The sequence below is a fragment of the Motacilla alba genome, chromosome Z, assembly GCF_015832195.1.
Source record: "Motacilla alba alba isolate MOTALB_02 chromosome Z, Motacilla_alba_V1.0_pri, whole genome shotgun sequence".
Lineage (NCBI taxonomy): Eukaryota > Metazoa > Chordata > Aves > Passeriformes > Motacillidae > Motacilla > Motacilla alba.
The window spans coordinates 22,472,719-22,495,180 of NC_052046.1; the positions used below are offsets into that span (position 1 = coordinate 22,472,719).

Here is a 22,462-nt window from a genome sequence, read left to right on the forward strand (position 1 = left end):
TGATTCCTTCTTGGGTAGTACACTTAACCGTAAGTGAGCTCTTGGCATGAGCAGGTACTGAAACAGTGAGTTTGTGCATGCATAAACACACTGTTGAAGCTCTCGTGTTTGAGAGGAAAGGGATAAGTTGAAAGCTTACTCAGCTTCAAAATTCTTACCTGAGGGCTTGCTCACCTGAAAGCAGGCCACAGCTGGAGTTGTTATGGTTTAAGGTTCTGGCTACTCAGACTTAACAGATAAGAAATCAACAAAACACAGGGGCCTAGTGAAGTGAGACTGCAAAGGGACTGGCAAGGGAAAGTTTGGGCTGTGAAAGGATTTTATTGTCTTGGCTATGGATAGGTTCTTCATATAAGGATCTGTTTGTGGTTAGCATTGCATTTATGAAAAACAAATCCATTTATGAGAAACAAATCATTTATGAGAAACAAGTGGCATACCTGGAATGAAGATGTAAAACAAAGTTTAGCCACAAAGAAATTTCCCCTAAGAACTTTTTATTCTGGTGAGCGGACTGGGGCTCATTGGGAGGCTGGGCAGCTGGACAGTGACCCAAAATGACCAAAGGGATATTCCAGACCATGTGACATTATGCCCAGTATATAAACTGGGATGAAGAAGGAAGAAGAGGGGGCATTTGGAATTATACTGTTTGTGTTCCTGAGTAACCGTGACTTGTGATGGAGTCCAGCTCTCCTGGCTGAACCCCTGTCTGTCCATGGGAAGCAGCAAATAAATTCCTTATTTCACTTTGCTTGCATGCACAGTTTTTGCTTTTTCTATAAAACTGTCTGTATCTCAAGCCATGTTTTCTAGCTTTTACCCTTTGGATTCTGTCACAGATCACGCTAGTGGAGAAGTGAGGAAGTGGCTGTGTAGTGCTGGTTGCAAGATGGGATTAAACAATGACAATCTTTCTGTGCTGTTTGTTTGGAATCAAAACTTAGCTTTCTACTTCCTGCTCAAGACAGAAACTTTGTGTCTTAACTGTTAGAAGTCTGCTATACAACTCCTTACAGCTGCAGTTCCCCACATGCCGCATTCAAATGGTGTTCTCCAGATAATTTGACTGCTTTTCTCACCATGATCTATCCATTAACCACAACACATCATGCTCCTAGGTTTCTCACATTTGCCATGGGGTCTACAATAAATATAACCTAACAGAATCAATATAATCAGCAGCAGACAGTGTTTAGAGCAGGGTATTAAAAATCAATTTCTTTTTTACACAGCAAAAATGAAAAAGAGAAAGAAAAAAATACTTAGGAATGCTCTACTGATTGAAGTAACTTGTGTTGCTATGTATTTTCCTGGTTTCCTTTCCTCTGCTCCTTGGCATAAGGCACCCTGATTTTGTGTTTGCATCAATCGAGATACTAAATAACTTTTTTTTTTTTTTTTTGCCACAGACTGTTAATTCTTATGGATTTTTCCCCATGTCTTGCCTGCATTCACTTGTCAACCTAGCTGCACATTTCAGTGAGGCACCTGAAATAACCTGACATTTTACAAATTGCCAGCAGCCTTCTGAGACAAATCTCTGTGCTTTGATGTGCTGAGAGCTGTTCCAGTTTTTCAATGTGTGCTGTTGTTCTTCCTGACCCTGAGTGTGATCTCAGACAGTTTACAGATACTCTTCTGTTAGAAAAGACATATAAAGCCTTACTTCTAGTTTTAGTCAGGAATCAGACTGCTGGTCTACAGATACTCAACTGAACAACTATACAACAAAGAATTGGAGAACTTGCACTGGTGATTCCAACAGATTCCCCCAAACGGAATGGCGTTAGGACTAGTCTTGTGTTTCTGCCTCAAAAGATGCTTGCATTAGAATAAAAATGGTATATTTATGGTAAAAGAACTGTTTATAAAACTAATTTATTTGAACAACAGCCATGAAACTGAGTGATTAATGAAGGAAATTTAGAATCTGTAATAGAAGCAGAGTCTGAAATCAGCCTCTATAAACTACAAACTATACTTCGTTCTGATATGCAGGAAAGAGTGTGGTTTCCTGCAAAGAGATCTCTGATGAGCCATCTGCAATCTCTCTCATAGAATGAAAACTATTATGCAACATAAAAGTCTTTTTGCATTTTTCTGACACTTTTGGAGCTGAAGTGCTCCAGCTAGTTAGTCTCTGAAGGTAAATAGGGATGGAAAGTTTGATCAAAGCAACTCAATTGTCAGTAGTTCAAGAAGGAAAAAATGAAGAATAAAAGTCAATTCCTCTATGGAAACCTTTGTTTAATCTTTGAAAAGTCTACAGACTTTTCTTTGCCTCCTGGTACCTCAGAAGGCCTATCAGAGTTCGGACAGGTGTGTGGTTAGAATGTGCTTTATCATAGCAAACAGCCTTATTAAAGGACACCTATACTACTGCAGTCATTAAGAGTGATGAAAAACATGTGTTTATATATATACTCTGCCCCTACTCACTTATTTAACTTACTTGAAACATTTTTTTTTTAGTTTCAAAACCACCTGTAATATGTGATCATTTATGATGTTGTTAGTGTCTGGGACCAGGTCTGAAATAATGAAACTTGTGTCAACACAGAGCTTCATTCTAAGTATCCTTTTTTCATATTTGGTACAGAGACCAAACATAGCACATATATTAAAATAAAAATGTAGCTACAATGAAATAAATGGTATAACAGGGATTAAATACAGTGCAAGATCCACTGTGAAGACTGAAGCTTCTTAGTCATGATACCATATGAAATGCTTTGAATTTCATTTAGAAATCAGGATATTCTGGGCTTGAAGCCAAAGCAGAGACTTAAGTTTAAAAGAAATTTTATGTACCAGGGAAAAAGCAGCTTTCCCCAGGAAAACAATACAAGATTTTAATAATAATACAAAGAACATAAATTAGATGTCCATTAGAAAACAATATTAAAAAGGAATAAAGGCCTACAAAGTAAGATTCAAAAGTTTAGCAAGTAAATACTGAATGAAAAATTAATAATTAATTACACAAATGCAGTATTTTTTCCCACTGTGCAGCATTCTTGTTCTGATGTTCAACCTTCAGCCAGATTCAGTGATGCTTATGTATGCCCTTATATGATTTTTTCAGTGGTTTTAAAGTATTTATTGCATACAGTGTGCTAATTTTATATGCATATAGGTATCACATAATATACAGTACAGAATTTTTAAATGTAATTAATATCATAGGCCCCAAATGAAGATGTAACTCTGCAACCATGTCAGTCAAATCTGTGAATTCCAACTTTAAATTGTAAAATCCAGATAAAATACAGATCTAATAAATCTATTATAATGATTTATAGCAAAATATGTACTTACAGTTATCTTCATTTGGTGTCTAGGTATGAATTATCCCTGTATCTTCTTCAGATGAGTATTTTGTAGTGCACTATTTAGATTACCATTTAAAATGTACTATATGCATTTGATGAGAGTTGAGGTGTTATAATACATGGTTAATGCTCTGCTCTGGTTAGATTAATGAGTAATTGCTAGCACTTTTATTACTTCAATCTTTGTTTCTGTAAATTTTGTAGTTACACTCCTTTAAATACAAGTGTTTTAAAGGAAGGTCTAAGTTTTCCTAAATTTTAATCTTTTCTCTCTTTCATGAAGAGAGACATGTCTTAAAACATAGGGTCATGAAATTTGATTGAAAACAGTAGATAAAGCAAATTTATTCTGTGCAACTCTACAAAACTGGGTTTTTTTCCCGTTTTGTATTAGCCCATTGTACCCTTAGTAGGATATTCATGTTCTTCATGCCCTAGACTAGTCAGTTAAGTTTTTGAAGGACATGCCTGATATGTCAGTTTCTGAGGGTTAATAATTTAATAAGAATTTTATTGTTGCTACAAAGGTCTAGTAGATAATCCACTGTTGCCCAGATTTTATAAGTAGTTGAGAGAAATTGATTTAAGATTAATGGATCTGGAGGCAATACCCATAAACTTATCTTCATGCATATAGTAACATCCCCAGACTGACAGACAGACAGATAGCAGTTTTTTTTTTTCTCTACTGAATTAAACATTTAATAAAGTCAGTATTATCTCTATTTTATATTTGTTTAAAAATTGATGCATTTAAGCATGCACTTTGAATTTATGAGTTCTCAATTAGCATACTGGGACTTGAACAAATTTTGAAGGTCCTGCTGTGGATTAGTAAATAAAATATAACTTCCTACCCTTGTTCTGTTTTCCTAACATCTTCTGAAGGTAATGCCAGAGGCTGAGTAGGGTGAAAGAGCTAACTATTGGTGGCCAACATGAATTCTTTTGTATTATATTTCTTTACTGTGTCTTTCAGGTTTTTACCTCTGGTTTTGGTTGCTTACTTGTTTGTGGAAAATGCACCTGAATGCCCAGTTTTATTTGATTCATGAGCTTGTTCATGTTTAAGAACTAAATTTCATCATTTGGCTGTAAATGATGACAGCATTTTATAGGGAAAAAAAAAAACAACCCAACCCTTATATAACAGTTTTGTTGTCAAAGATATGTACCTATCAATTAACAAATTCCTTAATTTTAATCTTACCCCCACAGAGCAGATTGTTAATGTTATTAATATTCTGAGTATTATGTGTCTACTTACACAAAAGCTATTCTAAAATTTGCCAAATTTCAAATACATTTGGCAGCAACACAGAATGGGTCAGGTTGGGAGGACCCACAGTGGGTCATGTGATCCAACCTCCCTGCTCTAGCAGGGTTGTCCCAGAAGACATTTCACAGGATTGTATCCAGACAGTTCTTGAATATTTCCAGTGAGGCAGATGCCACAGCCTCTCTGGTCAGTCTGTTCCAGTGCATGGTCACCTGCACAGTAAAGAAGTTCTTCCTCATGTCCAGGTGGAGCTTCCTATGCATCAGTGTCTGACCATTGGCTCTTGTTTTATTGTTAAGCACCACTGAGAAAAACCTGAATCAATTGTCTTGACATCCTTCAGATACTTATAGATGAATGAGTAACATTTTCCTGTACCATAAAAGCTTTGAAATAAAATGTACTAGTTTTTAGGAGTTTTACTCAAGAAATCAGAACTTTTTTTTTAACAAGAACAAGGATTGAGTTAAACTTTGCAATATATGATGCAAATAGATGTTTCTTTCAAAACTTTTCTATGAAGCCCTATAATAGGAGTAACTGAAGACACAGTTTTAATAACCATTTAAGTAAAGTGTCCTATAAAAAGCTGGTCCTATGTATTTTGTCTCTGAAAACGAAGTGCCTATCTCTCAAGCCAGTAGCACTTATGTTATTAGTAAGCCATAAAAGTTGACACTCATGGTAAAATGCAGGTAGCCGAGAGATGGACACATATATCTGTGCCATATACACTTCCTGAAACAAGCTACAGAAGTCTAAGCAAAAATTAGAAGTTCAAAATTGGAACAATTTTAAACAGTAATCCACACTGTTGCTTATATTTACTTCCACCACCACCTGTTTTCCAGGTGTACTTGCTAATGTTTTTTCATGAGTTGTAATTAAAATAAAATATTTTTCTAATTTTATATTTGCAGGCATATTCCTTCTCATCTTCAGTTTTAATATGGGGTTTTTCAGGCCAGATAGTTCTTCAGCCAGTGTCACAGAGACAATGAAACAGAGATCCAAAGGGAAGCTGCCATCACCTTATCTATGAAGAGGCTACCACATATCCATAACACATTACCCCAACTTAAGGCAAGTTCAGTCTTTGTTGTGCACTATGTATTACTGCAGTTTCTTCTGAATAATTTATAGCTGTTGCTGTGCAAACTGGGTTAGTATTAGGAGTCCCAGAAATGTCAGGTTTCAGAATAACCTTTCTATCGTGAAAGTATTCAGTGTGAAATACTATATTAAAGGAGGAGTGAAGCTGAGCTTTTGAAATCACTAAAGGCAGGAAATGCAGAGTTAAGGTTGCCATGGACGCCTTAATTCTACACCTTTAGGTAAGTAGTATTCTGTGGTTTTAATTACTTCCCCTTTATCCAACTCTATATAAGTGGCTTTTTTAATGTGAATTCTAATTATATTGAGTGCTACTTACAATGCATATTAGTGGCACTGGCTACTCAGCAAACATGAGAAATCAGATGTTGACTGTGGCTGACTCTATCTGTCACTCTCATATTAAAGTGACTGTATGATGTGTACTTAGAAACTGATATTACGGCTAACTTTTGGCCAAGGAATTAAAACGCACGTCTTCTGAGTTAGAATTGCACAGTATGGCCATCGCATTTCAAAGTATTATCACATGAAGAGCAAAATCTTAGAAAACACAAGTAATCTACAAGAGGTAAACTGAATACAGTAACTTCAGTATAGTTTCATTTAACCAGTATAATGGTACACTTCTTCAACAAGGTGTGAAAATAAAAGATAAAAGTTTGTGATTTGCAAATGTATCTTCTTCCTTACAGTTCACATTCTACTTCATAGGACAGAGCTCTTGCTCCTTCTCCAGTTTCCTTCCCAGCAACTTGGTGAGCAGTATCAAGCCTCTGCAAAGCTTGTGTTTGGCTACAAGCCTGCATATTCTCTTGCCCAATTCAGAATTCCTGCATCTGCCAGATAAAGGGGTAGATTTATGTGAAGTTGTGTCTTCTTTTAATTGGCTATTCTCAAATGATATGCAAGGAATGCACAGATGTTGAACATTAGGAACCTCAAGGCTTAAAAACACTCCCCCACTCCTCCCTCCTTCTCATACATACGCTCTCAGTACTCACATGTAAAAACCACAGTGATTATTTTACAATATTTTAATAATCTTCAGGTGAAACTGCAAAACCAAAACTGAGTGATGTCTCTAAGTAAACTTGGTGTAAAAAGACAGAAATGACAAGTTGACCTAATCAGTCTAGTGGCATAAACTGTGCTTTCTGTATGGTCAGAAAAAGCATTGGAGGAAATAACAGCCACAAATAAACCTAAGTAACAAATAAAAGCATTAGTCAGGGATCAGTATCTTTTAAAAAATCCAGTAGGGGTGTACTGCCACAGAGCTGTGTAGGAGATGTGCAATACATTTCTGGTGGCAAGACAATGAAATGTTGGAAGTCGGTGCTGGAAAATTAGCATTCACTGGCAACAGCACTGAGTTAGAAATATTGGACCATAAGGCATCTCAGGGAATTATGTCATACAGTTGCTTTCAAAATCAAATCTAGTCTTAGTTTGAGAGTACCACATTTACTTTAATATAAGGCAACACTTATGTTTCTTCATCTATTCCAGGAGAAAAAACAGTGGCTGTGAAATTGGTCCAGAATCCCTCCAGGCCCACCTGATGTAACAGTGAAGTTTACTGTAGACTGATAAAAATGCAGACAAAAACCTTGGGCTCAGGGAAGAGGATGATATTTACTCTCCTCCCCTCTTTTCTCCACTTATGTATTAAATGCAGATCTTGCAAAGAAAAATAATGGAGAAGGGATTCTACTCACTGAAAGAATCATGTGTGGGGAGGGAAATTTGTTATTAGACAGGAGAAAAGAGGGCAAGAAGAAGATATAAAGGAGTAGGAGAAGGAAGGAGACACTAAATAGCAGTGATGCATGAGAAGTGAGGCAAGTGTGAGGTGCTGGCTCCTTCACCTTCAACAGGAATAAACATCCTTGGTTTCCTTAGGGATTGTAGAATTTAAGCTCACCTGGTATTGAACCAACAGTTCAAACAAAGAGAACAAAATAGCTGATGTAAGGGAGTGGTAGTACCCCAGCCCTGAGCCATGGAGGAAGTACTACCTGCAGGCTGTGAGCTGTTGTAGCAAAGATGTCTATGTCCTTAGTTACCTCTACCTTTTCCCAAATGGAGTCAGAGATGGCTGCCATCTGTGATTACTTTTCAGTCATTGCTTTTTTTGCACCTAATCCTTGTTTAGGAAGGCTACTCGTTAAAGTACGATCTTCTTGAGGAGCAAGAACCTTTGGAGTACCAGAAAAAAACACTTATGGAAGGCTTACACTTTTTAATTGTTTTGTCATTTAATAGCTCTTTTTGCTCCTTTGCTTGTATTAAACTCACCCAAAATATTTGGAGAACATAAGAACATGTCATATTGGATTTTACTTCATAAACCAAACAAGCCAATTTTAGTTTTCTATTCTCACATAATTGCTCTGAGGTTCCCTAAACAACTCTTTAACAGTTTCTGGTTTTGCTGCAGCTAGAATTCTTCTGTTTTGAGTGTGTCAACTAGATCTGTACAAACAATTGCTGTTCAAATATTTTCACTGCGTAATATCCTGTAATGGGATTCCCCTGTCTTTTCCATAGTAATGGTAGCTCATAGCCAGTGTGCAATCAAGTGGTACAGATCTGGTTTTGCATGGAGAAAAAACAGGTACTATGCAAAGTTAGGCAAAATGCAGACCTTTGTAGTGCTTCTTGATGTTCCAGCTGTGTACTTCTGCTGTTCCAGGACTTTGAGCAGTGGCTGTGTTGATACACAGCAGGCTTGAGATTCAGACAGCACAGCCATCTGGGGTTTTTTTCCATCTACAGGTATACCCCTGAGAGACTCAAAGTAGCATTTCTTTCAGAGATACCAGTAACTGCTGCCAAGTTTACAGGTGTTGCCCCAGCTCGTTGGCCATCCTGGGCAAGGGTGTCAGAACAGGGTTTGGCAGCTCAATAGCTGGCTATGAATATACATGCCAGGAGTATGCTACTTCAACTCTGTAAAATAACACTCTTTCTCCTGCACCACCCTGTGCTTTGCCTTGCCTGAAGCCATCTGTCTCTTATTTGATTGTGGCATTACTTGGTATTTTTGTGAAGGAACAGCCACTAAGCTGCTGCTGATTTCCAGGCATGCTCAAGACTGCCTCCATCAAAGTGCTCTAGACAAAAAATGTTCTAAAATACGAGGGGGAAAACCCCAAAGCAACTAACTTAGAGCTAAAAGTCTTGTCATCACTATTAAAATTCTCCATTTTATATCACTTCAGTCTTCAAGATGAGGTGATTGTGTATTTCTCCTGTTAATATCTAGATTAATCACCTGGCTTGCTTGCTTTGTATCTGTATGTTCTGCCTTAGCTGACATAGATCACCATGCTTTTGTATCATATATTAATTTGGGGAATGGCAAGACAGAAAAGGGATTTCAGTAAGGTTGGCAAGTATAAACAGAGGCTTTTTCCACAATACAAATAATGTTAACTCTACAAAATCAACCTGGAAACTAATCAAGATTGTAAAAGGATGTAATTGAGACAAAGCTTAAATCTTAGAGAAACCTGTCAGAACTGGAGGCAATGTTACAATGAATATGGAAGAGAAGTAGTCAATTAGGTGGACTTTCTGCACTTCAATGTAATAATAAATAAAATTTGTTTAAATGAAGAATTAAGAATGAAAAAAACTAGATTTACTTGAAGTAAACCTTTCTTTGTCCCTACAGTTCTGTTGCCCTACCCAGGATCTTATCTGTCCCAGTACTCATATTTTATTACTTCAGAAGGGCATGAAATTTACAGCTCATTTATTTCACAAGTCAATAAAGACATTGTTGATATTCCATGCTTCTTTTTCCATGTTTGTGATTCTGGTCACACCTCTGATTCTCAAGTGAACACACTATTCTTCACCCCAGGGTTCAGTGTGTATTTGTCTATTTTTATATTTTTCTCTTTTATCTTCATTCTCGGGGATTTCTGGGTTTGCACCCATGCTGTAGAAAAGTATACTTCATGCAAGACAAATATGTGAACAAGTTGAAAGGCAGAGACAGATGGAATCATCTTTGTGATATCTAAACAAAATACTGTGAACATAATGAAATACTAAAGCATTTGCAATAGCGTGTGTGCTTGAGCTGAACCAACAAAACTGATGCAGCAGTTACTCATATATGAAATTAAAGCCTTAGTTTCCTTGCTGTTGACCTGCCATTACTGCAGGTCATGCAGAATATAATTTCAGACTTTTAGAAGCTAATGAATATAGACTCCTAGCTACTTGACATCAGTGAATACATACATGTAAGCTACTTGTTTATGCTTGCCTAGTTGGTATTAATTTTGATCTTTTTCACTCTAATCATATAGAAGAAGGAATGGTTGTGGATCTCCATCTTCCTCCCACCCCAACACCAGAGAGTACCTCTGTTTTATGATAGAAGTCTGCACACATAGTTTGATTTTTAGTGGAAAATATATAGAACTTCATATTTCAGAGCTAGCAGGTGAAGTCCAACCACAGCAATTGCAGTCCAGCGAAGTAAGGCAGCCTCATCATAACTATGCGGGTTCTGAGCATTGCACACAACAAACCTTAGACTGTTGTCACTCAGATTAAAGTTTTTTTTAGCTCAGTGCCTTTAGTGTAGCTTATGAGGTGGTGTGTGGGAAATGAGAAATGGGCAACTGAGGAAGCTGTTCTTTTCTGCCTCATGAGGCAGTATGCCTTGCTGCTACTGTCATAGTAATGATTCATGCTGGGTTTCCCATGATTTTTTGTGACTGGGGGAGGTTTGCCTTGATATTTAATTTATCATCTTTGTTTTTCCCATAACTGATTACTTTTAGAGGTCAAAATGTTGAAACAAGCGTCTGTAAAACATGCATCTGTAAATTAAAATAAGTTTTGAAACGTGCATCCTGACTCTAGGAAGATCAGGTTGTTAGGTGAATGCTTTAGCCATCTTTTATTCCAGCCTCTTAATGGGATACACTTGGTCACAAGTAATAGAGGTTCTATGAGAGGACAAGCAACCCTTTGTTAAAGCAACAGCTTTAACATGGTTGGTTTTATCATGCTTTACAATTCTGTAACACACACTGGTAATATTCTGGGCTTCTTCAATTTTAATGTGGAGATTGGTATCTAGTATAGTATCAATATCTTCCTCTTATGCTCATTGTAGTTTAATATGCCTCTGGTAGCTACAACCTCAGTTGAGCAGAATACACCATGAAAATACTGAAAGACATCCTAGCAAGGAGCCTGTTCCACTTAGGGCATCGCAATGCCACTGGCAGTGTACTGGAGTAGTTAAACCTAATGTTTACAAATTGAGGCAATCTCAGGGAGTTAATGGAAGTATTTGCAGAACTTAAGATGAGGTATATCCCTGCAAGATAGTACAGGATACTGGACCTCGGGCAACCGTGATGGATTAGAAACGTGCTGTTTGCATGGCACAACTGAAGAACTCAGCCTAATATTGCAGATCCTGGGTAGCTTACAGTGCTGGCTCTTTCTTTTCGATAGTACTAGGGTGGATGTGCGGGAATGTACGTTTTTGGGGGAACAATTTTAGAGCGGCTGCCGTGTTTCTTCCCCGTTTTTCCGGTAACGCTGTCTGTGTTAAGTGTCTGCAGAGTGTCTGCAGAGCATGGGATGCGGGCCTGTGTTTTAGCAAGGCGAAGGGCTGAGAAGTTGCAGTAGCCACGTTCCGGAGACGGCTCCGCACCGCCTTCGCCCGTGACTCCGTGACACCACCTCTCCCCACCGAGCCGCCGGGCGCGGCGTTGCCGTGGAGACGGCGCCGCGGAGGGGGGCGGGAGGAGGCGGCCCAGGCGCCGCCAGCACCCCGAGCCCTCCCCGCCCCGCTCTCCCCCCGCCGCCGTTCCCTATTATAGAAGAGCTTCCGGCGGCATGGACTACTCTGACATCATCCTCCGCACCCCGGTGACATCAGCGCCGGGAGCGGGGTGTGACGTCAGTGCGTAGGGGAGCGCGGTGACGTGTTCTATTTAAAGCTCCCCGGGCGGAGGATGGAGGCAGAGCGGGCAGGTGGCGCCGCGAGCTGCAGCGTGGTGGCCGCTTGTGGCGCGGCGCTCTAGGGCAGGGCGCGGCTCCACTCCGCTCTTCTCGCTCCTTCCCTTCCTTTCCCGTTCCCTGGGAAGGAGGAGCGGGACGGAGGTGCGGGCTGCGCGCGGCGGCTGCGCCTGCCCGCCGCGAGGGGACGAGCGGGCGGTGGCGGAGGTGTGAGGCGGAGGCGGGGGATGCGAGCAGGCAGCGGCTCGGTGGCGCCGGAGCAGCCGGGCACCGCCTGAAGCGGCCATCGCTCCCGCCCTCCGTCACCCCAGCGGGGCAGAGCCCACGGCCGCGCCGCAGAACAGCGCGGGCTTGACGGCGGCAGCCCCTCCCGCCGCCCGCTGTCAGTGACCGATCCGCCGCGCCCCAGGACGATGCCCGCCCGCTCGCTGCAGAAGAAGGCGTGACGGCGAGGAGCGGGCCCGCCGCCGCGGGAAGGAGGAGCGCTGCTCCGCATCTCCGCAGCCGGGGGTGGGCGGGCGGGCGGATCGGGGGAACGCGGCGCCCCGGTGCCCGCGGGCGACGCGCGGCCGCAGCTCGTCGGTAGCGGCCTTTCGCCGGGAGTCCGATGCCAGCGCCGGTGCCACGGCTCGCTCTGCCTTCTCGGGAGAATGCATCTGTGCCCGCCACGCTGCTGGCGGCGGTGCTAGGGGGAGCGTCGGCGTGGAGCTCTGTGCCAACCGCCTGCCCCATCCCGCTCCGCCTCTGAGGCACACGGAGCCCTCCGCGGCCGCGCACGTCCCGGCGAGAAGCGCCGCAGCCGCCGCCAGTCCCTCGCGAAGAAGGCGAGCGCCTCCCCGTTCGCCTGCAGGAGGGGACTCGTCCGCCCCCGAAGCCACCGCTGCCGCCCGCCCGGGGGCCGGAGCCGCTGCCTGCGGGCGCCCGGCGGGGCCGGTGGCCATGGGAGCCCGGCCCGCGGGGGGCGCTCCCTAGGGCGCGGGCGGCCCCGCTTGGCCCCCGGCAGCTGCGGCGAGCCCAGAGCAGCGGCCCGCCGCCACGGGGTTGCGGAGCTGCCGGAGCGGCGAGGACCACCCGGGGACGCGGCACCACCGGTGCCAGGCGCTGCCGGCCGCCATGGGGTAAGGATGTCGCGGGGGCCGCCGGGCTGGTGCCGCGGCCGGGGCTGGGGGTGGGAGCGGCCGCCGCGGAGCTGTGGGCGCTGCTCGATGCGCACGGAGTCGAGGGATCTCCCTGGCGGGGTACGCCAGCCGGAGGAATCCTGCTGCATTCGGTGCCGTGCATCAGCTCCGGTGAGGGGAGAGCCATGCGATCCGTGAGCGACGCACCGCGATCTGCAGAGGTTTGTCTTCGCCGTAGCCACATCGGAATTCTGGAAGAGCCGTCTCGGCTCCCAGTTCCTCACTGTGAGGACCTTTCCTGGGTTGTTAGGCGATGTTCAGTCCTGAAAACGAGTGCTTTAAACTCAGTGCGCCAGGGTGAAATTCCAGAACAGGGAAGGCTCGCTTTCACTCTTCTCGAGTCTTCAGAGAGTATCGAACTACGTGGGAATTTCTCAATAAATTGAAGGCTCTGAGGAAGTCAGTTTCATAGCAGGTTCCTTAAGTAAACTGGGGAATCCACTTGAGAGCTTAAGGAAATTAGAAGGAACAAAATCTATAAAATTAGTCAGATCTCATACAAAGTGGTAGATAAAAATGTTACATAGTTACCTATGAAAACTTTCCACAGTCATATACTTCGGAATTTGTGTAGTGATTTGAAAAAATAGTCCATGCAACCGGGCTTGTGGAATGGAAACTCATCCATGTTCCAAAGCAACAGAAACCTGGTATCATCTGGAAAACTGCAAGGTGGAGACAGTCTACAGAAGTTACAAATCATGTCCTTTGTATTTTGGTCACTTAGGAATTCAGATGTGAAATTTGCATATTACTATGGGAGTTACAGATATCTCCTCAAGCTGTTTAGGACCTTAGAATTCTTCAATTTATTAACTTCCTTGCGTGTGTGGTGATAACAGCTGCATCCTTGTCTCTGTGCTATCACTGGGGGTCACAGGTCAAGATGTAGGAAGGAATTACTCCTTGCTTCTTAGGCTTGTTTTTATTTTTCTGTTGTCTTCCCTTCCATTAAAAATTTTTGAACAGAATAAACCCAAACTTGCAGCTGTCTACATATCCAAGAAAGTGATGTTTCTGCCAAAAGTCTAAATGATACGATAATTTTTTTGGATATATACCTAAAATTGCTAATCACACACAGGATTATGTAAAATTAAATAATGGGAACCTTCTCATTGATTTAAAATCAATACTGTGTTTGTAGATATTTGGGTTAAGCATATCATATTACAAATCCACTGAACTGTGGAAGAGGAGCAAACATTTTTTCTCCAGGATTCCAGCTCTCTTAGCGTTTTAGTGTCATAGCTTCTTAATAAACACTACAAACCCCTATCTGTAGAGAGCTGAAATAATCTTAAAAAGCACAATTGTTGGTGCAATGACTTGAGTGGTATCTTGGCACATTAAGGTCAAGAGCACTAAATTTGCTAACAAATATTTTAAACACATTTTAGACATTTTGGGGTATTGCAATATCGAATTCCTTTGCAGACCATCTTCTAACAAGGAGGACAAACCCTGAAATGTAGGACTGTGTTACTGATAAGCCTGCATCTCTCTAAATCTGAGTGAGCACACCCAAGCCAGGGCCAGCACCTCCGTAGTGCAACTATGGTTAAGTATCAGACATCTGTTACTGTTCACAGCAGAGGTTTTGATTTGGTAGCTGTTTTAAATTAATTTCTAAATGCAAGTACCTGTGGATTTCAGAGTAATTCTACACCTTTTAATTCAACAGTTGATACTCTATACGAAGGTCTAAAAATTGAGCATGCTAGAAGCAAGCTGCAAGATCATTGGTAATTCAATGTACCTGAGTCACATGATGGTCTGTGTATTATATTCAGTATTTAATGGGTACTGGTATGCTATGTGAGCTTGTAGACTGATCTTGTAAGCACCTGGCTGGTGGAGAGCTCACCTATTTCAATGGTTAGACCACTTGGGAAAGGTAAGTTGGCTTGCAAACCAGCAGGGGTTTCTTAGTCTGATTACATATAATGAAGAATTCACTGTTTTGCTGTGCAGTGTTTGGCACGTGCAGTACCATCAGGCAAGCCAGGTAGTTACACATTGGGTGCGTGGTGGAAACCAACTGGTGAGTAACTGGGCTTTGGACCAGTGCTGCTGTTAAACATTTTTTTGGGAAACTTGAAACTAGAGAAATGTAGAGTAGTTCAGGACATTTTCATATTGCTGTATCTTGTATATCTGTGCGTGTGTTTCATCTTACAGAAGGTAAGTGTACCAAGCCCTTATATAGGCCAGACACAGAGGTTGTCCTTCCTTGTTTCTCTGTCTGCCAGTCTGTCTCACTTCTCCCAGTTCCTCATTCCTGTTGCATAAAAACAAGTTCTTATCAATAGTTACTGTTGACTGATATAACCATTGTGGATGACCTTTTGTTGGATTGAACACATACAATATAGTATTCTTTAATAGAGAAACATGGATTTTGTGTTCTATCCTAGTTGACAAACATGTATTAATTTGTTCATTGCCAGTATTGCACAATCAGTCTTCTTTGAGCAGAAGTTTGATTACATGAAAAATCCTCAAATAACAGCTCTAAAGCACACTCAGGATTTATATTGGAAGCTTGGGATGTCATATGTATTGACAGGTAAGTACTGTGTTTCAAGTTGGAACTGTTGCTATATTTTTCTTGTTGTTGGTACAGCTTGTACTTTGATCTGTGAGCAGGGGAAGTAGAGACAGGGATGCAGTTGTTGTTTAGCTGGAATGAATAAACTTCCTTAGACACAATGGGGAAGCTACACAGTTGTGAATTCTGGAGGGATGCAGAAATTTATATCCTATTAAACATAGTATCTAGTATTAATTCCTGATTTATTGATGCGTAGTCTCTCCATAACTACTTCACATGATGGCCTTTACATGACGGCTGTGGACAAATAGCTAAATTTGCCACTTGCTTTTCCCATAATTCATGCTGAATTATAAGGAATTACTAGGTAAAAGCTTCTGGAAGATGTGCTCATCTCTGTCATGTCATGTTAGTCAAGGTGTTTTTATAAAGGCTTCATCTTCAGTTTTGTTAGACTATATTTAGTATGCTATCCTCATAAAGGTAGTTATGATATGTGTCAGTTTGAGATGGCAAAATTAGAATACTAAGGTTCTTAAGTTGGCTGGAGAATATTGAGAAAGATTAGTATTTTAGGGTATACTTGTTAGTGCTGCACTTGCCTAGAAATAAGTATTTTAATTTTTGGTAGTCTGCAGCTGGCTGATCCATTCCTAGATCTTACTCTATTTGAAGTATGTGCAGTTAGTCAAACACATTTCTTTAAACAGAACAAACTACAGTCTTGTCCTGATATATTTCAGTTTGCTTTCTGTGTCTGGGTGACAAGACATGAACACTGTAAAGTTGTTGGGACCCAGAAGTATTATTGATCATCAAATTTGTCCAGACTCAAATTCTTTAACCTGTTTTCCTCCCACAAGACTTAGTGGTAGCTTTCCCCAGACTTTGTTTTAGCAACACTTCTATCAACTGTGCTCCACAGAAATACTTGAGATAGTCAAGTGGAAGGTGTAGCTTCTTGGCAGTAGTTCAGTGTTACTGCAATTCCTGGCCATCTTGCTGTCTCAGGGTAAAATGAGGTGCTTATTGTGTGAAAGCAATGGCAGCAAAGTAATTTATGCTGTCTTCTGTAGCAGAATGGAGAGTATAACAAGTTCTACAGATAGCAAAACTTGATTATCTGTAAGGAATTAGTAATGTATAAATACCAAAACAGACTGCATATCAGTCAGCCTGAATTGGTTATTAAACTACTTTACAGAGAACAATATGTGTAGACTTCTACCATGCTTAAATTATATTCTGTCACAGTCACTTAATGACTTCAAAACAAGCATAAGAAATCTGAACCAGATCTTATGGCCTGGTAAAACATAAATGAGTGTCCTGAGCATCATGAGGGGATGACTGCTGATCTAGTGAAGGTATTTGTAATGACTTAAGGTTGCAATTGATCTGTTTTGGTACTTCCATGCATTATCAAGATTTTATAGGCCAACCCTTTTGGAAAAATCCTACTTCTACTGAAAATAAATATTTAAGACCTTCCGATTCATTATGTTGGGATTATTTTAATTCTCAGTATTCTCATTTTTATTCTCAGTATTTATTCTCATTATATTTACTCAAGGCAAGCATTGTGTGTGTGTGTTATGTGTGTTCTTGTGATTTCTTTTTTAAAAAACAGTGTTTGCTCTACCACAGTTACCATTATCTTTGCAGGACTCATCTAGTTGTTGAGCCAGTATCTGAGGAAATACACAGTCTTGGGGCCACAGAGATTGCAATGGCCTATAATTCTGTAACAGGTCAGCACTTCTAATCAGGGAAGGCAATGACATTTAACTAGAGCTGAGCAGAGTATTTCTGCCTGCTAGTTGGTAAAAGTTTTAAGTTGAACTTAGATATCACTTTTATGGGAATTTTTCTTGCAAAATATTTATTCTTTATGATTGTGTCATAAAACTGTAGTTTGATTAAAGGCTCTTAGCTACTCATTCCTTAAATCATTGCCTTTCAAATCTGTGTCTATGCACTCGTGTATTTCAGAGAAGAGCATTATCATGTGATGTAACACTAATTTACTGGTTTCTCGTTAGTATAACGGTGCCTTGGACATTGTTGTAGTTGAAGCTATGGTTTTCTAAGGTATTCCAAACCGTATAAACAATGCAGATACTTCAACCAGACTAGAGCTTAGTTTTTCTTCTCCTTTAGATGTTTGTAATTTGGAAGCTGTTGAGGCCTAAAATAATTACCGAGGACCAAGGTCTCTGCTAGTCCAGAGGTTGAAAGTTAAGAGGTGCTTACAAGGAAACCAGTGTGGTGTGTTCATACCCAGGCAGGCTACAACTAGGTCTAGAATGGGACTTGCATGAGTATATGTGCCTGTGTTTTATCAATGTGCACTTCCTATCTGAGACAATTTTGCACTGGAGAAGACTCTCAGGCTTCCCCATGTATGTGGTTATAGTGTTAGTAACAGTTAACTGTGACAGTGAACAAAGAAACTAAGTATTCTGTATTATTTAAAGTGAAAAAAAACCCTGAGTCCACCTCTTCTTTTTTTTTTTTTTTTTAAAGATACCATGAAACATGTATTTAAATGCCCTATTTAAAGGCCCTACTTAAGTGAAAGCTTTCTGTAAAAAAATTTCAAAAAACATGCTTTCTAGTTCAGGGTTTTGTGCTATTCTTCCTGCAAGGCTTTTTCAGATATAGTCAGTCTTAAAGGTAAAGTGTAATGGGTGTTCAAACCATTGAATTATGAAAAATCTTTTTTATCCAGTTTTGATAGTAGACTTCTTTTCCCCATTCTGTTTCATGTTTTTATATTTCCCAAGGCTCAGCCATGTGAGATCCACCAAAATTAGTATTGTGTGCAGAACAGAAATATTAGAGGGGAGAAGAGGCTAGAGGGAGCTGTGGGTTTATTCTACCTGGTCCTTGCACTATGCAGTATTGAGCTCTGTTTTATCTACGCAGAGTCCTGGTAGTGGCATTACTCCATTTGGTGAAGTGATGGAACTGTGTTTCAATACTGTATTGATTTTCTGGAACTGCATCACAGTCATGCTTCTGACAACAGACTGCACTCTGATACACTTCTTTGGTGGCAAGTAGTGATGAACGCCAGTCATCGTTAAAAAATTAGTCTAGGAAAATACTGTTTAAACATGCAATAGATGATGTTGGATTGCCAGATACAAGCATATATTGACATTTCCAGTAACTAGTCATGATTTCTGGTTTTTTAGTTACAATTATCAAGTTAGGTAACTTAAGCAGACTGCATTGCTCGTTTTCTGTAATGGGAAGGGAGAACTTGAAATACATAGGTCTTCTCAGGTTTTTCTTCTTCCTCCACATACATGCAAATGATTCACAGGCACTGTTTTGTTGATATTTGTGGTTGTGCTCTTTGCAAACATCCTGATTATTAAATTTTCACAGGTCTCCCACCAAATGTGGTGGGAACCACAGAAGCCAGGCACTGCTTCATCCACTTGTCTACTACAGAACCAATGTTTGTGCAGTGAGCTATGTCAGTACTGTATGCTAGATGACTGCAAATACAGGGGTATGCACAAAGATAGGGCAACTACAGGTGGGATAGACCTACATTTTACTACAGCGGTGTTTGTTTACTCTGGTGGGAAATGTTTAAAAAGGTCTGAACTCAGATCCAATCCTGTTGAACTTTGCTCCTCAGTTTTGAATCTCAGGTCTGGAAAGGTTTTTTGTGACTGACTACTAGGTTTAATCTCAATTTATTGAGCAATGGTGGTTTTTTCCCCTTTGAATAGTGTATTTTGTAGTAAAAAAAAACCAAACCACTACAGCCAAACCCAAACCCAAACAAACTCACTAAGCCCAAATGATAATAGGTTATATTGCTGGGTACAGAATTTGGGTTTTTAAAGTGCTTTTAAATTACTTATTGTGTAAATAGTATGCTGTAGTCTTGGATCCATGGTTAATCTCTTCTTGTAATAGGACACATGATGAGGCCTTCCCTGAGTTTTGAAAACTGAAGAATAAACTTTAAATGGTCAACACTTTACAGTGAAGTGTTGATGAAATAAATAATCTTTGACATGTATTCTCACAATTCTTAGGCCTGCTTCTTAGGCCTGTTCATTTCCAAGAGACTGCTAGCCCTGGCTTGTCTGTACAAAATTTTGAAAGAATGTACTGTGTGATATTGGAAAAAACACTGTTTTCTCCACTGTGACTTAGTGTGGAGTACACAGCCATGGCAGGTATCTTAGGGTACTTCTCATGCTAACAAAAATAAACATATGCAATAATATGTGGTGTGTATCTCTGTTGTCAGGTGGCTGTATGCAGTAAACTGGGGTCCTAAGCAGATATTCAGATGATTTGCTTTAACCATTGCTTTTGCACTACTTGGGTTTTTCACTGACTCTGTGTGACTAAAAGAGTTAACCTGCTATTAGAGCGGAACACTTCTGTTGGATTTAACTTAATTTCAGCTTCTGGATACTGATTTCCAAGTGCTTTTACAACGTTTGAGTGTGAGTCCCTTTTCTACATCTAGACATTACTAGGAAACAATTGGCAGTGCTTGGGAATAGGTGGTGTCCTGCCTATTGGAGTCCTAGGTACACATGGTTCTCAGAAGTACTGCAGAGCCCAGGTAGTATGTCTGGCTACATATGATAGTAAAACTCAAAAGATGCTTGAGAAGTTTTCATAAAAAAGACACCAGTGCTGAAGTATATGATTAAAGAATGGCAGTAGATTTCCTAAGATAACCTCATATCTGAATGTAAATGCTGCCCATGTTTCTTACAATAGATCTTAATGGGCCACTCGAGATCTGAAGTATTTTTTACTGAGACTTATGTATTTGTTGAGCTTAATTGTGACATAGAAATTAAAAAAAACAACAACAACAAAAACAACAAAACTTCCTCTTTTGTCCACATTAATTATAGTTTTTAAAATCAGACTGCAACAAAAGCTAAAGTAGTTCTATTACTGGGATGGAATGATGATGAGTATTATAGGGTCCTTTTCAATATGCTACTTTTATTGTTAGCAGAAGTGGAGAATTAATATTCTGGGGTGAAGTTCTTAGACAAAGAAAGACAATCTGCTTCTTCTCTAATTGTTCTTAAAAAGAACAATTTTACTTGGCATTAAAATATATTTAAAGAGTCCTTTTCTTCTCCTTAGTAACAACGGCAAATCCAACGTTCAAAGAATACTGCTGGTCTTCAGTGCTCAGAGATGGACATGGTATTCCTCAAATCACTTGCACTAAGTCAGCCTTTACAGATAGAATTCACATCTAAATCTTGCAAAGGTTACCTTCTGCTCCACCATCATGTTTGTCTTTTTGTCTTTGTACTTCTGCCACTGGCTAATGTTTTTGTAAAACCCAATACTTTGCTTATTCAGGGAACCCTATATTTTTTTTTTCTTATATCTGTGCTGTTCATCTTCCTGAAGAACTGTTAGTCTTCATTTGCTTGTAACACTGGAAAAATTTTTGCAATTAACTATGGTATGCTGCTCGTGGCAGTCTATTTACTGTATTAACCAGTCTGTTTGTAAACACAAAACCTGTTAGTGAGTGGGAAATAGCAGTTTCTGCTGTATGGACTAGTATTTGATGCTTCAGTTAAGCCTCTTTTGGACAGAACCCATGTGAGCACCTAAGTGCTCCAGTTTGGGAAGACTATACCATGTTTAGCATACAGCTATAAAGTGTTTTTAAATGCAGCTTTTTTTAAAACTGATTTTGCAATGCAAGCATTCTGTAAGTAGCTAATGAACTTGCTCGGTTTTGGCCACTGTTTATTTCATGGATACAGAAACACTAGGGCTTGGTTTGTTACATTTAATATCTGTTCTGATATTTATGCACACAGGCAGGGGTGAGGGAGGCTTTTCTAGTTCTTTTTTCATATGTAGATTTTGAAGGCATGGAACCCTACCGGTTATTCAGGTACCATGTAAGGAAAATTGTTAATAAAAAACTATTCATGCTAACAAGCACTGGTTCTTGCTCTTTGATTAGATGCTTCTTAACTGTAGTAGCATGTATTAATTTCTGAATATTTTTATTTAGCGGGTAAATATAGGCCTCTAAAGTAGGCAATTGCAGCCAAAACTTCTGCACCAATTGTATAGTATCCTTTTTTTTTCTCAGTTTGTCAAAAATGCTAAACAGTGTTCTGAGACCTGATTTTTTAAAATTATTTTCATCTGAGTGAAGCCCTGATGCCTACCTGCTGTCTTGGGCTTAGAACTAAGGTCATCGTAAGTGCCCTTCAGAAGTATAAGCTAAATTTTGAAGTGCTGTTTGCAAAGTGGTTGCTAATCTAATTCCAGTACAACTCATAACACTTTGTCTTTACCAGCCTCCACCAGCTCAATCAAAGGAAGTGCATGAGCTGTCAGTGAGAAAATGTTTCTTTACATTATTTCAATAGCAGTACATGTGGCTAGTACTGATGCAGTTTTGTGTTTCCAGAACTGTCATCTTCACAGAATGGGTAAAATGGGAAGGGACCACAGTGGGTCATGTTGTCCAACCTCCCTGCTCAAGCAGTGTCATCTCAGAGCACATTTCACAGGATTGTATCCAGACAGTTCTTGAGTATCCCCAGTGAGGGAGACTTCACACCCTCTCTGGGCAATCTGTTCCAGTGCTCAGTCACTGCACAGTAAGGAAGTTCTTCCTCTTGTCCAGGTGGAGCTTCCCATGCATCAGTGTCTGCCCATTGCCTCTTGTCAAACTGCTTGACACCTCTGAGAAGATGGTCCGCCACTGGTCCATTGTCTTTACACCCTTCCTTCCAATACTTGTATACACTGATGAGATGCCCTCTCAGTTGTTTCTTCTTGATGTTGGACAGCCCAGCTCCCTCAGCCTTTCATGATAGGAGAGATGCTCTAGACCCCTCATCATCTCTGTGGCCTCTGATGAACCCACCCCAGGAGCTCCATGTTTCTGTTGCTGTGAGGAGCCCAGAACTGGACACAGCACTCCAGGTGAGGCCTCACCAGGGCCGAGTACAGAGGC

General features: G+C 40.6%; 1 protein-coding gene across 1 annotated transcript in view; it reads left to right on the forward strand.

Annotated features, from left to right (window-relative positions):
* The first annotated feature begins 11,740 nt into the window (after positions 1–11,740).
* The window catches only part of HOMER1 (homer scaffold protein 1), a 90,269-nt gene continuing 79,547 nt past the window's right edge, over positions 11,741–22,462 (forward strand). Inside the window, exon 1 of the mRNA XM_038125010.1 lies at positions 11,741–12,848. Within this exon, the coding sequence (XP_037980938.1) occupies positions 12,844–12,848 (5 nt within the window). The 5' untranslated portion in view covers positions 11,741–12,843. The remainder of the gene's footprint in view (positions 12,849–22,462) is intronic.